General features: G+C 33.8%; 1 protein-coding gene across 5 annotated transcripts in view; it reads left to right on the top strand.

Annotated features, from left to right (window-relative positions):
- The window catches only part of TFPI (tissue factor pathway inhibitor), a 75,839-nt gene that overhangs the window by 48,442 nt on the left and 10,000 nt on the right, over positions 1 to 17,397 (top strand). For 2 of the 5 annotated variants that reach the window (XM_008518563.2, XM_070580399.1), the window contains exons 4-7: positions 655 to 699; positions 10,057 to 10,233; positions 10,901 to 10,996; positions 16,535 to 16,753. In XM_008518563.2, coding sequence (XP_008516785.2) covers positions 655 to 699; positions 10,057 to 10,233; positions 10,901 to 10,996; positions 16,535 to 16,662 — 446 coding nt within the window. In that variant the 3' untranslated portion in view covers positions 16,663 to 16,753. Of the gene's footprint in view, positions 1 to 654; positions 700 to 10,056; positions 10,234 to 10,900; positions 10,997 to 16,534; positions 16,754 to 17,397 lie in introns of those variants that run through there. The other 3 variants (XM_008518559.2, XM_070580398.1, XR_011528476.1) reach the window with 2 other exon arrangements.

Genomic DNA, 17,397 nt, shown 5'->3' with positions numbered 1-17,397 from the left:
CAAAATAAATATCACTCAGCTTTCTTAATGTTTACATGAACAAATTAAAACTTCACGTATATCAATTTGAAATTCATTATCATTAAAATTAGAATTTAGAATCCTTTCTCGAAATATAATGAGTCAAAGACAAGAAGCGTTCTAGTTCTTGAGTGGAGTAATGGCATTAATTCTATGAGGCTAAACCTAAAAATATGTCCCAGATAACTTTGCTTCATTTCTCCTCTGTACTTGGAAATAATAATAAAGTTATATTTGAGTTAAGAATGAGGCAGGGAAGGAATTAGAAAAGGAGATAGTTCTGACTTCTTCCACCCCTACTCCCAATACTCTATAGAAATTAGTTGTTTTGTGCGCAAAGCAGGCTATTTGAATTACTTTCATATTTTACATTATTTTGATCATAGATATTTTGAATAACAGAGTTCACTGTGAATTCTTATTTTTGTAAATGTGTTAGAAACTTTTAACATAGTTAATTATGTTAAAATAATTTAATCTTTATAAAAAATGAAAAGAAATATATTTATTGACATTATGTATAGGAATAATTCTAATGGTAATGGATACAGTATCCTAATTTTTTAAATTGAAATTCATAATATTATATTATCAATCATGGTAATTGATACACCTATATTGTTTTTCTTGCAGTTTATCCAAAGAAATCTAGAAGGACAGAAGGAACATTGCAAAAAGGTGAACATTCATTTGTTTGTTAATTAGTAGAATTTACATAAGGAAATTCAATTCTCGCATTTCTCTGATGCTGGGTTCATCATAAATTCCTGTGATCTTTGAAATGCTATGTTGTTTCAATGGACATAATGAAAAAATTAGAAATAACATATATGATATTTGGTGGGGAAGGCTTCAAACACCGTATTGACTCCCAGTCTAATGCAGCATGATGTTTAGTGTTAGATCAATCATAATCCAGAGCCCCACACACGTTATTCTAACATCTCCCAAATGGCAATTTGGAGGTTGCTAGTCTTACATTTTAGTTCTCAGATCTCTAATCCCTTGGTAATCTCAGCACTGTGTGGCTTTAGCAAATTTCATCCAATATTCCCCCAAATGGATATATGTCTTTAAGGTGTCAACAGTCTATATGCAAGAGTAGGTGGAGATATATAACAATAATTGTTTTTTCCAACATTATTTAATTTGCATATTTTTTATTTTGTGATTTAAATTATTTTACTTATTGTTTATAATGAAAAATAATTACTTTTTTGTGAATATATTATATCAGCCCAAGAAAAATTGTTATCAAAAGATCAAGAAAGCCACATTCCTGTTAATAAAGGTCTAGAAACTGATTTGGCCCCATTAACATTTATAGCATTTATCTTTGAATCAGAAAATATTGAATAAAGAGATCAAATTATTCAACTCAGGACATGAAAGAGCTACACAATTCAAAGTGTATTTTTATTGTACTGACTTTGATTTAATTGTTTGGGAAAGAGTGGAAAATTTCTGTGACTCACCGATAAACTTGATACAATTTATTGTTTGGAATTTGAATCAAAATTTATAAAATAAATTCAGCAGCAAAGATTGTACAAACAGCATAAGTGAATGTTTTTATTTACAAGTTTTAAAATATCTCCCTATAAATATTTAGATAATCTTGACAAAAATGTTCAATACTGCAATTAAATGAAAGTCTCATTATCTGTAATATCAAAGAATACAGCATATTTATAGCGTGTTTTGTACCAAGTAAAAGATGACATGTCTGTGAAAGGAAGGACCATTATTTAAATGTTAAGACATTTTTTAAAAAATGTAGAATCAGGAAAAAATTATATGCAGGTAGAGTTTACTATAAAATTATGCCGTATAATGTATATTTAGTGATTTAGGAATTAAATCATTCTTTTATTTTATTGCGGTCATAATAGTTTATAACATTGTGAAATTTCAGGTGTACATTATTATTTGTCAGTCACCATATATATGTGCCCTTTTACCCCTTATGCCCCCCCAACCCCCTTCCCCTATGGTAACTACTAATCTATTTGCTTTGTCCATGTGTTTATTTATCTTTCACATATGAGTGAAATCATGCAGTGTTTCTCTTTCTCTTTGTGGCTTATTTCACTTAAAATAATACCCTCAAGGTCCATCAATGTTGTAGCAATTGGTACAATTTTGTCTCTTTTTATGGCTGAGTAGTATTCCATTGTACGTATACCACATCTTCTTTATCAATTCATCAGTTGATGGGCACTTGGGTTGCTTCCATGTCTTGGCTATTGTGAATAGTGCTGCAGTGAATATAGAGGTGCATAAGTCTCTTTGAATAGTTGATTTCAAGTTCTTTGGATAAATACCAGTAGTGGGATTACTGGGTTGCATGATATTTCTATTTTTAATTTTTTGATGAATCTCCGTAATGTTTTCCATAGTGGCTGCACCAGTTTGCATTCCCACCAACAAGGCACGAGCATTCCTTTCTCTCCACATCCTCTCCAACATTTGTTATTTTTTGTCCTGGTAATTATAGCCATTCTAATGGGTGTAAAGTGATATCTCAGTGTAGTTTTGATTTGCATTTCCCTAATGATGAGTGATGTTGAATATCTTTTCATGTGCCTGTTGGTCATCTGTATATCTTCTTTGAAAAATGTCTGTTCATATCCTCTGCCCATTTTTTGATCATGTTGTTTGTTATTTTGTTGTTGAGTTATGTGAGTTCTTTATATATTTTGGAGATTAACTCCTTGTCAGATATATGATTTGCAAATATTTTCTCCCAGTAGGTGGGTTGTCTTTTCATTTTATTCATGGTTTCCTTTGCCTTGCAAAAGCTCTTTAGTCTGTTGATTTCACATTTGTTTATTTTTTCTTTTGTTTCCCTTGCCTGAGTAGACATGCTATTCGAAAAGATATTGCTAAGGTTGATGTCAAAGAGTGTACTGCTTGTATTTCTTCTAGGAGTTTTGTGGTTTCACCTCTTACCTGTAAGTCTTTAATTAATTTTGAGTTAATTTTTGTGTATGGCTAAAGATAATGGTATACTTTCATTCTTTTGCATGCGGCTGTCCAGTTTTCCCAACACCATTTATAGAACTTTCTCCATCCTATGTTTATAGCTCCTTTGTCAAAGATTAGCTGTCTGTAGATGTGTGGTTAAATTTCTGGGCTTTCAATTCTGTTCCATTGACCTGTTTGTCTGTTTCTGTGCCAGTACCATGCTGTTTTGATTACTATAGCTTTGTATTGTATTGTGGTGCCTCCACCTTTGTTCTTTTTTCTCAGGATTGCTTTAGCTATTCAGAATCTTTTGTTGCCCCAAATGAATTTTGGGATTCTTTGTTCTCTTTCCATGAAGAACGCCATTGGGATTCTAACTGGGATTGAGTTGAATCTGTAGATTGCTTTAGGTAGTAGGGACATTTTAACTATTTTTATTCTTCCAATCCATGTGCATGGAATATCATTCCATTTGTTTGCATCATCATCGATTTCTTTCAATAATGTCTGATAGTTTTCCGTGAGTAGGTCTTTTACCTCCTTGGTTAAATTTTATGCTAGATATTTTATTCTTTTTGTTTTGATTGTAAATGAGATTATATTCTTGACTTCTCTTTTTGTTAGTTTGTTATTAGAGTATAGAAATGCAAGAGATTTTTGTAGTTGATTTTGTACTCTGCAACTTTGCTGTAGTAGTTGATTATTTGTAATTTTTTTTTGATGGATTCTTTAGGGTTTTCTATATATAGAATCATGTTGTCTGCAAACAGCGAGAATTTCATTTCTTCATTGCCAATTTGGATACCTTTTATTCCTTTTTCTTGCCCAATTGTTCTGGCCAAAACTTCCAGTACTATGTTGAATAAGAGTGGTAAGTGTGGGCACCCTTGTCTCAGAGGGATGGCTTTCAGTTTTTCCCCATTGCATATGATGTTGACTATGAGTTTATTATTTTGAGGAATTTTCCTTCAATACCCATTTTATTCAGAGTTTTTATCATAAATGGATGTTGGATCTTGTCAAATGCTTCCTCTGCATCTATTGAGATGATCATGTGGTTTTATTCCTCATTTTGTTAATGTGTATTGCATTGATTGATTTGCGGATGTTGAACCATCCCTGCATCCCTGATGTAAATCCCACTTCATCATGGTGTGTGATCCTTTTAATGTAGTTCTGTATTTGGTTTTCCAATATTTTTTTGAGGATTTTTGCATCTATGTTCATCAGTGATATTGGCCTGTAATTTTCTTTCTTTGCATTGTCCTTTTCTGGCTTTAAGATCAGAGTGATGTTGGCCTCATAGAATGAGTTAGGAAGTGTTCCATCTTCTATTTTTTGGAATAGTTTGGAAGAAAAAGGTATTAAATCCTCTTTAAATATTTGGTAGAATTCTCCAGAGATGCCATCTGGTCCTGGACTTTTATTTTGGGGGAGGATTTTGATTACTGATTCAATCTCTTTACTTGTTATTGGTCTATTCAGATTCTCTATTCTCGATTCAGTTTTGGGAAGTTATATGGGTCTAAGAATTTTCCAATTCCTTCTAGATTATCCAATTTGTTGGCATATAGTTTTTCAGAGTATTCTCTTATAATCCTTTGTATTTCTGTGGTATCTGTTGTAATGTCTCCTCTTTCATTTCTAATTTTATTTATTTGAGGCTTCTGTTTTTCTTGGTGAGTCTGGCTACAGGTTTGTCAATTTTCTTTATCTTCTCTAAGATAAAGTCTCAAAAACCAGCTCTTAGTTTCATTGAGCCTTTCTACTGTTTTTTTTTGGTTTCTATTTTATTTATTTCTGCTCTAATTTTTATTATTTCCTTCCTTTTGCTGACTTTGGGCTTTATATGTTCTTCTTCTAGTTCTGTTAAGTGTAGTTTAAGATTGCTTATTTGAGATTTTTCTTTTTTGTTAAGGTAGTCCTGTATTGCTATGAATTTCCCTCTTAGGACCACTTTTGCTGCAACCCATATGAGTTGTTATAGTGTATCTTCATTTTCATTTTTCTCCAAATATTTTTTGATTTCTTCTTTAAATTCTTCTATGATCCCTCAGTTGTTCAGTACCATGTTGTTTAGTCTCCACATATCTGTCACTTTCCCAGCTTTTTTCTTGTGGTTGATTTCTAGTTTCATTGCATTATGGTCAGAAAAGATGCTTTGTAGGATTTCAGTCTTCTTAAATTTATTGGGGCTTGCTTTGTTTCTCAACATATAATCTATCTTTGAGAATGCTCGATGTGCCCTTGAGAAGAATTTATATTCTGCTGCTTTTGGATGGAGTGTTCTATATATATCTATTAAGTCCATTTGGTCTACTTTTTCATTTAATTTCACTATTTCCTTGTTGACTTTCTGTCTGGATGACATATCTGTTGAAGTAAATGGGGTGTTGAGGTCCCCTACTATTATTGTGTTGCTGTTAATTTCTCCTTTTAGGTGTGTTAATAGTTGCTTTATGTGCTTTGGTGCTCCCATATTAGGTGAATATATATTTCTAAATGTTATATCCTCTCAGTGGAGTGTCCCTTTTATCATTATATACTGTTCATCTGTGTCTCTCATTGTGTTTTTTATCTTGAAGTCTACTCTGTCTGATATAATCATGGCAACATCTACGTTCTTTTGTTTGCCCTTAACTTGGAGTATCATCTTCCATCCCTTCACTCTGAGACTGTTTTTGTCTTTAGAGCTGAGATGCGTTTCCTGGATGCAGCATATTATCAGGTCTTTTTTTTAATCCATCCAGCCACTCTGTGACTTTTGATTGAGGAATTCAATCTATTTACATTTAGAGTAATTATTGATATATGAGGATTTAATACTGCCATTTTATCACTTGTTTTCTGGTTGTTCCATATTTCCCTGCTTCTCATCCCATGTATTACCAACTGCCAGTTCAGTTTGATGAACTGAACTGTATGAACAGTATGATGGCTTTTTCAGTTTTCCTCTTTTTTATCATTTGTATCTCTGTTCTGATTTTTTGTTTAGTGTTTAATGTGAGGTTTATATAAAAGATCTCATAGACAAGATAGTCCATTTTCTAATAGCCTCTTATTTCCGTAGTCTAAGCAGGTTCCATCCCTTTTCTCTTCCCCATCTAAGTTATCGTTGTTACAACTTATTGCATTTTGTGTTATGAGTTTGTGATTAAAATCAAGTGATTATTGTTATTTTTGATGCTTTCCTTCCCTTTATCTTTAATGTTTTAGTTAGGTGTTTGCTAACCTGTTCTGACAGAGAACTGCAGTTTTCTGATTTTATCTGTCTATTTATCTCTTTTCTCAAGGCTTTTTAAAGTCTTTCTCTTTTTTTTCAGTTATGAGGGCCTTCTTGATCCTTTCTTGTAGTCGGGGTCTTGTGGCAATTAACTCTGTCAGCTTTTGTTTATCTGGGAAAGTTTTTATTTCTCTATTGTATTTGAAGGATAGTTTTGCTGGATAGAGTATTCTTGGCTGAAAGTGTTTGTCTTTCAGAATTTTGAATAGGTCATTCCGCTATCTCCTAGCCTGTAAGATTTATGCTGAAAAATTTGCTGAAAGCCTGATATAGGCCTTCCTCTATAAGTTATTTTCATTTGCCTTGTTGCCCTTAATATTTTTTCTTTGTCATTGACTTTTGCCAGTTTTACTACTATATGCCTTGGAAAAAGTCTTTTTATGTTGATATAACTAGCAGTTCTATTAACTTCATTTACACATACTTCCAGCTTCTTCCCAAGATTTGGAAAGTTCTCAGCAGTTATTTCTTTGAACAAACTCTCTACTCCTTTCTCCCTCTCTTCTTCCTCTGGAATACCTATAATCCTTATGTTGCATTTCCTAATTGAGTTAGATGTTTCTTGGAGAGTTTCTTCATTTCTTTTTGTTCTTAGCTCTCTCTCTCCTCCATCTGCAGCATTTCTATATTTATGTCCTCTAAATTACTCGTTCTGTCCTCCATTATATCAGCTCTATTTTTTAAGGGCTCTAGATTTTCCTTTATCTCATTCGTTGTGTTTTTCATCTCCAACATTTCTGATTTTTTTTTATTGTTTCAATCTCATTTGTGAAGAATTCCTTCTGTACGTTAATTTTATTCCCAAGATCATTAAACTGTCTTTCTGAGTTTTCTTGTAACTTTTTAAGCTTCTTTCTGAGAGCTATTTTGAATTCTCTGTCATTTAGATTGTAAATTTCTGTGATTTCAGGATTGATTTCTGGGTACTTGTCATTTTCCTTCTGATCTGGAGTTTTAATATACCTCTTCATGCTATTCCATGGGGTGAACTTTTGCCATTGCATAGTGGTAGTATCTGGTAGCAGATTCCACCTGCCACCACTGGGGTGGGGGGTCAGGAGCTGTGTCTTCTGAGCTCTCTGCAACCCCTGGCAGATGTGACTGTCTATTGGAAGCTCTGCTGACTGGACCTATCTGTGTTTGCCTGCTGGCCGCTGCTGCTTTACACCCATATGTGAAGCCATTTTGGAGTGATCCCCTCTTCTGAATGACTGGCTGAGCTGGTGGACCAGGCAGGAGGGGAGGATGGGTGCTTTCTTTCACATGCACAATACCACATGTCCCTGCTCTGCACTCACTGTCTGCCAGCTTGGACTACTTGACTTGGTGTAGGCACCCCCACGATTGCTTAGCTGCCTCAGTGTGGATCAGTCCCACAGGCTGGGAGGCAACTCCAAGAGCTCATGTGTTCCCATGAAGAGCTACCTTTTCTCCCTTCTCCTCTCAGTATCATGCACCAGCCACTGGCAAGGTCCCACACCTTAGATTGCCACCACTCAGGGAGGGAGGGGAGGTCTCCTTACCTCTTTCCACTGCCTTCTGGGGGGTTCCTGCACTACCACCTTCATACATATGACTGTGTCGATCTCTCAGACATCTATGATGTTGTGAGAATGTCCTCTGTTTGTTTATGAATGTCCTTTTCATTATGTCTTAGCAGGGAGAGACTACGGGAAGAGCTCACTCTGCAGTGATATTGATGTCACAATTTCAATCATTCTTAATTGAGATTATACATGAAAGTTAGAGAATAAAGTTATAATAACATTCACATGAGTGTTAAAAATGTTCAGATGTTAAAACAAATTCGTAATAAAGACCTCTAAGCACATCAATTTGAAATTAACATTGTGATATGCTTCCTAGAATCAGCATTGGAACAGTTATAAAGACAATGGAATTCTTTACCACTCCTTCAAAAGAAAGTTTGGTTTAAGACAATTGCCAAGTATGCAGCCTCAAGCAAAAGATAATAGTGAAAATCATGTGGCTTGTGGAAATTGGTGTATAGCTTAAAGTCTGCATTCTGTGTTAGTTTTAACTGAGCATCAATTTAGAGCAAAGATTGTGTATGCAGATTCAATATGAATGTTACTTTATTTACATGAGGAATATCAGTCATGAATTTCTTGATTTGTAACGATAGTATTTTAAACAGTAGGCCTAAGCAGAATTATTTTACAAGTGTGATATTTCGACTTTGTCCTAAAATAAATTTATGTCCTAGAATGGGCCTCATAAATAGTATGAACTTCCAGTTGTAAAATTCCTTAATTATACTTTTCAGCATAACTTGCTACTGTTTTCTGTTCCTTATATGCAATATTTTTTACCTACTTCCTTTTGTTAAACTTAGAATTATTATATTCTCTATTAAGATAATTTAAAATTTCATAAGAAGTACATACTAAGACCAAAACAAATCAAAATGAAAGTAATTGAATATATTTTTTCTTTTTCTTATAAAAAACTATTATAAAAATTTAAAGAGTTGTTTTCTTTCCTTGTCCCATATATTAAACTTAACTACAAATTGTTACTATGGGAATAATAGGAACATTCCCTTTGAGAAATGAATCAATAAATGATAAGCAAAATAATTTTCAAATTGGTACTCTGAGAACTTATAGAAAATGGATATTTTATACTATTAAAATAGTATGTTTTATTTAATAAAACAATTTTTATGGGAGATTGGTTTTTCTGAAGGTCTGCAACTATTGTAGAAATTACTAAAACATTCTTTTTATAATAAAAACCTCATGAGTATTGCTTCCCTGAGCTAGAAGAGCAAGTTGCTTTAAGATGCAAAAAGATACCACAGTTCATTTTGGCCGCTATGGTAATATAGTTTTTTACAGTATAGTAATTTTGCAGCAAAAAAAGGGGGAAATCGGAAGTTTGCCCTAAAATATTCAAGCCCAATATGTCTTGCAATCGTAATAATTTTGAAAGCAAATTCAATTCTCTCTTTACAGAGTATGAAGGCAGACAAAGCTTGTAATATAGATCACAGTGGCACAACTTTTGTGACAGCTGTGTTTAGCCAGGTTTGGAGCACTATCAAAGAATGGGTCTTGGACTTTTTCAAAAGCCTCTCCGATCCCTGAACATGTATTTCCTTTCTGCCTCTGTACTGTTGGAGTCATTCCAATGACTGGAAGAAGAAAAGTAAGAGGCACAGTGGTAGAGGATATCATGCGTAATACAGATATTCAGGAACTTTCTAAGAATAGCCATGAAAGCTTCCATACCCCTTAAAGTTTCTTCTCCAGTTTCTTTTTTGGAAACCATTCTTAACGAAGCAACATACTACATGTGTTTCCCTAATGAGATCACACACCTAAAAAATACAAAATATTCATAGATCTTTCCTTATAGTCAATGCCCATAAGCTTAATAAAAATAATTAAACCAAATTTTTGCCATAAAACTTTGTATTTCCAAACCAAGCATAAAATTACCCAATATCTTTTATTCTCTCAAATCATGGAATAGTTGATAGTTAATGCCCTATTAATTTACTAAGAGAAATTTAAAAATTGAAATTCCATTAGCAAGAACATGTAACAATAGTTACATCTTCTATTTGTCACAGTAGGTATAGTAGATAATCTTAATATTGTACAGTTGTGGATAAAGTTATATTTTTACCTCTTACCTTTAAATTTTCGTATTTACTCCATAAATATCTTCAACATAACAAGTTATTTATATATTTAATTAAAATAATTAAATTATTCACAAATAAGATTATTGCTTTCTGACATTTTTATAATTTCTAGAAAAGCCAGATTTCTGCTTTTTGGAAGAAGATGCTGGAATCTGTCGAGGTTATATTACTAGGTATTTCTATAACAATCAGTCAAAGCAGTGTGAACGTTTCAAGTATGGTGGGTGCCTCGGCAATCTGAACAACTTTGATTCTTTGGAAGAATGCAAGAACGCTTGCGAGGATGCATGTAAGTTTGTTTCTCATCTCATCTTACTTTATTTATAACCATTCTTTTAAAAATAAGACATCTGAGAGGATGTTGAAGTTTACCCAGATTTTGTTTCAGCCATACAAATGAAGATACATTTGTATTCACTAAATCTGATAGAAATTAGTCATGATGTTAAATTTTTTAAATAAAAGCACAGATAATTAAGAAATCTAACTATAGTGGAAATTGTTTTCATAGATCTGACATTTTTTTTCAGGTTGTATTATTTAATTTTCCTTCCTGAGAATACTATAGCATAATTTAGGCACAAGAGTAGGACTGCTGAAATCCCTTAGGTTTATAACAATTTGAGAGCGAATAGTTCTTTGGAACCTACCACTAAAATCAGTCGGTTTTATCTGACCATAAAATTTATTAAAGAAATAACTTAAACATTAACTGTTATATCTTTTTTGACCAAGAGCCGCAAAGTTACTGGGGGAAATATTATCTTATCATATACATAATATTATCTTATATATATCATATGTTTTTAAAGATTCACTGTTTACTAATTTAGCATAGCAAAGTGAGTAAAATTTCTAGAAGTCTACCTTTCTTCACACAACTGCTGTGCTTTGCTTTATGTGTACAATTACAAGCTTGCGACAATGTCTATTTTAACTGGCTATATTTTTTCCAGTGAATGATTTCCAGGTGGATGATCATAGAACCCAGATTAATGCTGTGAATAATGACTCCTTGACTCCCCAGTCTACCAAGGTTCCCAACTTTTGGGGTAAGAATCTCATTTTTTTAAATTGCTGCCAGAGAAATATTACCACGGTAACAATAGAAGTGGAATGTGTATTAGAACTGTGCTTTAAAAAAAATTATACCTGTTTGTATTTAATAAAAAATGTGTTGAAATACTGAGATTCAAAATGTTTAAGGCATTTGATCTCATAAAAGTGACAATTTTCCTAATCTATTTACAGTATGCTTTGAAGTAGGCTTTTAATTACGTATCACATGAAAACTTTCATATGATATTTATCTCTATGCCAAATTCATTGTATAAAATAATGCTAGGAACGTCAGCCTCAGTGTCTGAGGGTAAATCACTATAATAGCAGCAGTGTGCCATGGGCAGTCTAAGGCACTCTTAAACTGAGCATGGCATTGGGCGTGGTCTCTGGTGTCAGTCACAAGGCAGATTAGGAATTTGTTGAGTAACTATCCCCAAAGGTTATGTCACACTAAAGGGAATTTTCTTTTGGGCTTCTGCAGAACCCTTTGCTGGGTTCTACTCTGTCAACATACTTATCAAATTTAAATAAACATACAAGAAATATGCTCACAAAAATGGAGAGCTGGGAAAATACTGAAAAATTTGGAAAACATAACCAGAAACCACAAATATCTAGGCAGTTAGAAACAACCTGAAAATCTGAAAGTTAACAGGATAAATGTAAGGTCCTACCTAAATTTTAAAAACCACATGTGTTCATAGAGGAGTTGAAGATTCTCATTAGAGGCAGTCCATGTGAAAGTGTTAAATGTGAACTTGGCATGAATTGAAAGAGTTCTGTGACTATTAAAATTGCAACCTGAGGGTAAAAGGAGATCTTTGTGTCTGGACCAGAGATTCTCCACCCTGGCCATGTGTCAGCATCAGATGGGGTTCAGAATCAGAATGTCTTTGAGTTTCTCCCTTTACAACAAGTAAATAAGCACATGTGCCCAGCTGGATTATAAAGTACTGCAAATGTTGGCTATGATTTATTTAGAATGAAGGATGTAGGTGTCTGGCTTAGTCACACACTGACCTGATCATGCCTGTGGGACTTGCTTCAGCCCTGAATGCCATACCTTAGAAGTCACAAAGAGAACTGGAAACATGTTTATAGAAGCACTGGAAAGTGTAAGGAGGCATGAGATCTTAGAGGGAACATTATATATGCTCTCAGGACTTGAAACACTATCATGGAAGGAAGAATTGAGTATTGTACGTGCCTCAGTCCTCTCCATTTTAATCCCCACTGCCACTACCACATCCCCATCCTTCCTTCTTATCTCCATCAGCCCAACCTAAGAATCACGCTGCACATATGAAATCTAAAGTACAAATTTCTTTCTGTAAAGTGTTTATTTTTAATATGAGAACTTCAAAAAGGAATGGGTGCCTCAGGGATTAAATTCCCTAAATTTTAGGCATTCAAGCTGTGTTCTAATAGCAGCTGAGATGTCACAGAGGGCATGCAAAGTTTCAGTGGGACTTGGACAATATGGTGTCTTCAAAGTGCCTTGAGATCCTTAGATTCTATAATTAGAGCAGTGAATTCAAACCAGATGAATTTGAGTCTCATTTTTAAACACTACTTTGTTTGTAATAATGATAGTATCTTTGTAGTTCTGATTTTTTTATCTGTAAAATTAAGTAATTTCATTGCATTGTTTCTTCGTGCCCTTCCAGCCCTGTGTCTTTCAGTGACATTTTGTTTAACTAGTTAAATATCATATGTTGAAAAGCATGCTCAATCTTATTGCTGTGGAAGAGGGGAAAGTTTAGAATGGCAAATTTATTAATGAGTTTAAAGGCAGATGAGATATAACAATATATCTACAAATAAAAGAAATGCATGAAATCAGTTTTCAATATGTTTCAACATTTTTTATTTGGGTTACTTTACTAATCCCAATAGAGATCTTCAGTCATTTATCAGTAAAATGAGTATAGTAGGTTAGGGGGTGGTTTTGCCTTGAACTTTTATGAAGTACAAAACTCATGATTTTTACAGGCATAATACCAAAATAGCAAGGGGGGAAATAAAGAGCATACATGTGAGAAAGTAAATGTTTTAAATACTGATATATGTCCTAAGTTTTTATGCAAATACACACTAAAAAGTGTAATAAGTAAATTAACGGTCATAAGAGTAAATTATTAACTAAGGAAGCAGTGAAAGTTCACAACATGAATTTAAAGGAAAACAGATTAAGAGGATTTTTCTTTAAAGCAAGAGGCATTTAAGGAATAATTCATAGTGATCTGCATTTAAAATTAGGGCCACTGGTCTCCTTTATTCGTCTAAAACTATTTTATTTTTTTATTGTATATATTTGCCTCAAAGTCTAAATTCCTTTAGCCAATTTGATCCCTTTTCCTCCTTTTTTTGGAGCATTCTTTTCTTATTCTTTTGTAACGTTCCTAATTGAAAACATGAAATAATGTTGCAATAACTACTATGAGAAGTTCGATACAAAGGCTGGCTTAAGCATCAAGTGACAATGAAGCCCTGCCTCCACTCTTCAAAAGACCGACATGATCCCGTATTCACCCCATCCAAATTGTGAAAGGTGGGCATACAGCGTCTCTTTCTCTGCTATCTAAGACCTAGATTATCCCTCCTCCACCCCATATAGATGACAGAGTATAGAAAGGAAATTGTGCCCCACTCTTCCTATACCTATACCTAATCCATTCCCCACTCCATCAAAGGGCATTGCTCAGGTCTGTGAAGACACTCGATATTCCAGCTCAAAAATAATTATATCTGTCACTGCTTGCAATTATATTACTATGTTCTATTATAATTTAAGAAAATACAGCTTTATGTTTGTGTGAGACCTTGTTCAAGGTTTTAGCCAATATGTAAGGTTCTCTGTGGGTATTAGCATCTTTTGCAAAGATGTAAATTCTTTAAGGTTCCAATTCAGTTTGCAGGAATGACAGCATGCCCACCACACAAATAGAATAGCATTCTCTTAAAATTCTTTCCATTAAGTAACAATCCTTAGGTAGAGTATTTGAATATTTCAAAAATACAGCTAGATTGTATTACTGTTCTTAAGTGAAATATATATAAATATATTTTGTAAATATATGTTTCTCTTCATGATGATACTAGAAAAGCATTTTAGAAGTTTTGTTCAATGTTACTAGAAAATGGTTTGGTAATTTTTAAAAATTATTATTCATTCTTAACTACCATAATGTTGCAAATGAGCTTGAGAATATATTTTTTCCAATGAGCCTTCTTGACTCAAGATATTTGAATGCTTATTGAATGCACAGTTGGGGTTTAATTTTCTCCCTTTCATCTCCATATTTCTATATTAGTAGACTACTTTGATGATCTCTAAGATTGAGCCTTACTCTTCCTTAAATAAATTTTTATAAAATGTTTTGTAAGCATGTCCCTGTGAACAAGAGCAAATTATTTGAGTTTGATTGGCTGAATTATGAGCATATCCATGTAGCTTCAATAAATGTTTGTTCTCACCACGTGTGACAGAAGTAATTCTGAAACAATCTCTCTAAATGTGTGCAGTTCTGTGCATAATCTTCAAAATGAAAGACTACCATAATTGGTTCTTCTTGATGTCCCCCCTGTGGTTGGCATTATAATATAGCAGCTGAGAGAAAAGACTCTGGCCCTGAAGACTTGGGCTCAAGTCCCAGTTCATCCACTTACCAGCTGTGCAATCTTATAATACTTCTTAACCTCTCTGAACCTCATTTTCCTATTGTAAAGTGAGGATGGTAATAACGTAGTACTTACCTCATCAGTTTTGTTGCGAGGTGAAATCAGTCTGTATGCATAGCTTGCTTAGGACAGTGCCTGATACCTAGTCAGTGCTATAGAAGTGTTATTATTTGTTATTATGACCCACATGCTTCAGAGCAATACGCTTCACTTCCCAGCGCTTGGTTTCTCATCTGTCAAACAACTCTTTGTAAGTTCCCATTTGCAGGAGAAGTTGATGTTTCAGACACTTATAAAATCTCTAATTATTCAGATAAAGGCATCAGTACAAACATAGTCACAAAATTACAATAAGCCCTTAAAAGAGAATATACAATAGAACTAAGTTAATAGATATATGGAAATTTCAACAGTTCAAATGTGTTTACTAGAAACAGGCTGAGAATACTGACATGCAGAACAATCATGGGGCTTTGAAGCCAAAAGAACTTTACTTATATAATTTTTCTCTTTTTCAATATTTCCAGCTTTCCAAACTTTCAGAGTGTTGCCACTATTTTTTCGATTATTCCAGCTTTAGCATTTTGTAACGTCCTTTGATCACTTCTCTTCTTCTAGTCAGTCCTTAAATTCTATTGTTTTTTTCTGACAAAATATCCATTCCTGTCTTCTCCATTTTCAGTCTCACCTGTTTTGTTCAGACTATCAATCCTTCGTGTTTAGATTAACTCAACGATCATTTATCAGCCAAACTGGGGCACTAATGAAAATAAAAGGGGGATGCTAAAAAATTATCTATTCTAAATATATATGTATAGACAGAAAGTTGGATTTTTAATTTGATGGATATGTAAAATAGTTTTATTTAAAAACTATTTCAACTTTTTAAAAATCACATATATGTTGGGACATGGTATACCAAAAAAATAAGCATGAACTAATACTGGCTCAGGCAAACCATGTGGTATAGACAATAGATACATAGATGATTGATGATAGATATAGAGGAGGGGGGAGAAGAGGAGAGAGGGAGAGAGAGAGAAAAAAGATAGACGATAAATATCACAGAGATCAGATATAACTCAGATATACTATATACATATATTATTAATATATATAGTCAGATATCAAACATAAGTCAAAATATATGTATGTATATATGTGTGTAGAAAGAGAGACAGAGGATGAGAGAGTCATATATGACATGTATCAGATATGATCTTTTTGACGTCACTGTCCTACTCCCATACATCCATCGTGTTTGGGTCAGACTATCTTTAATCAAACAAGTTTATATCTCTCTCTTGCTTTAGAGAAAAATTTTTTAAAAACTTAATGGAAACATTCTTTCTCTGTGTTCATTTAGTCTCATCCACTTGACTTAAATTTGTCGGCAACATCTGTCAGCCCTCTACCTGTTCCAGATTTTGTCTCACCATCCTTTAAACAGGAATTTTCTTTGTCCATTCTGAATAGACATTGTCATTAAACACAAATTATCCACTGTTCATTATTACCAAATACAAATTATCCATTCTCATTCCACATGATATTTTGTGTGGTTTCTCCCACCTAAAATCCCCTGGCCGTCCTCATCTTATCTAAGCTGCCTTTTCACCGCCACAGGGAAGTCTTCCTCTCTCTGTCTCCTGGCTTCCTGGTTTGATTCGTTTGATACTTAGATTATTTGATGTTGTGTTAGCTCTGTCGCACTGACTAGATTACAAGTTTTTTAGGAAAGAGACCAGGTATTATATATTTTGTAGAACTCCCCTCCCCCAGCGTCTCACACAGTCTTAGGCACAAGACAGATGACTTACGTTTTTTATTAATTTTGTGATCCACAGTTACAAAAGAAAGAACAAATGATGGTTGGAAGAATGCGGATCATACTTACCAAGTCTTTCTGAATGCCTTCTTCATTCATGCATCCATGTTCATTTTAGGATTAGGTAGCGTTTTACGCATATGTTAATGTTTGTGCTTTGACATTTCTTTAATATTTATATGGTATATGTGATGCCTTTGATAGCATACAATTAATAAAGTTTTAATATTTCCATGCATAGAGTTAATATTTTCCTCTCAATATATCTCATTGGTAAATGCCTAACTAGCAAACAAAAATTAATGTTCTCAAATGTTCATACTGGTTATGGGCCTTTTGAGTGGACCTGAGCCATTCACGAAAAAGGTGAGTTATTTTCTTGATTGTTATAGTTCCCTTCGCTTCTATGTATCAACTTTAATAGCTGTCTTGGGACTACATCAGCTTTATGATATTTTGGGAAAAAAAAAAATCTTTGAATAGACTTCAAAACCCTACTGCCAACCCAATCTGATACTTGCTTTCGGACTGAGAAAAGGAAGACCAATCTACCTGACCTAGTTCCTCATTGCTTCCCGGCAGCCTCCAGGTCAAGGGAAAATGATTGGATGTCATTCTGAAGACCATCTGGGTGCTTGGAGCTCTCTCTCTTTCCTGACTGTATTCAATGTATGATCTAGTGGCTAGATGCCATATATACGTGAAAAAAATAGGAAGAAAGGAAAAACATATATATACACACACACACATCACACACACACATGCATACGTACACTTCTTTTTAAAATTTTTTTGTTATTATTGGCCCTCTAAAGGAGGTGTTATGCTGACAAATTGCCTGATTGTCAGCCAAACACCATCCCTGATATAGTCATTTACAGA

This window comes from Equus przewalskii, chromosome 17 (genome assembly GCF_037783145.1).
Source record: "Equus przewalskii isolate Varuska chromosome 17, EquPr2, whole genome shotgun sequence".
NCBI lineage: Eukaryota > Metazoa > Chordata > Mammalia > Perissodactyla > Equidae > Equus > Equus przewalskii.
The sequence above is the reverse complement of the archived record's forward strand: the minus strand, read 5'-3'. Positions and strand labels throughout refer to the sequence as shown.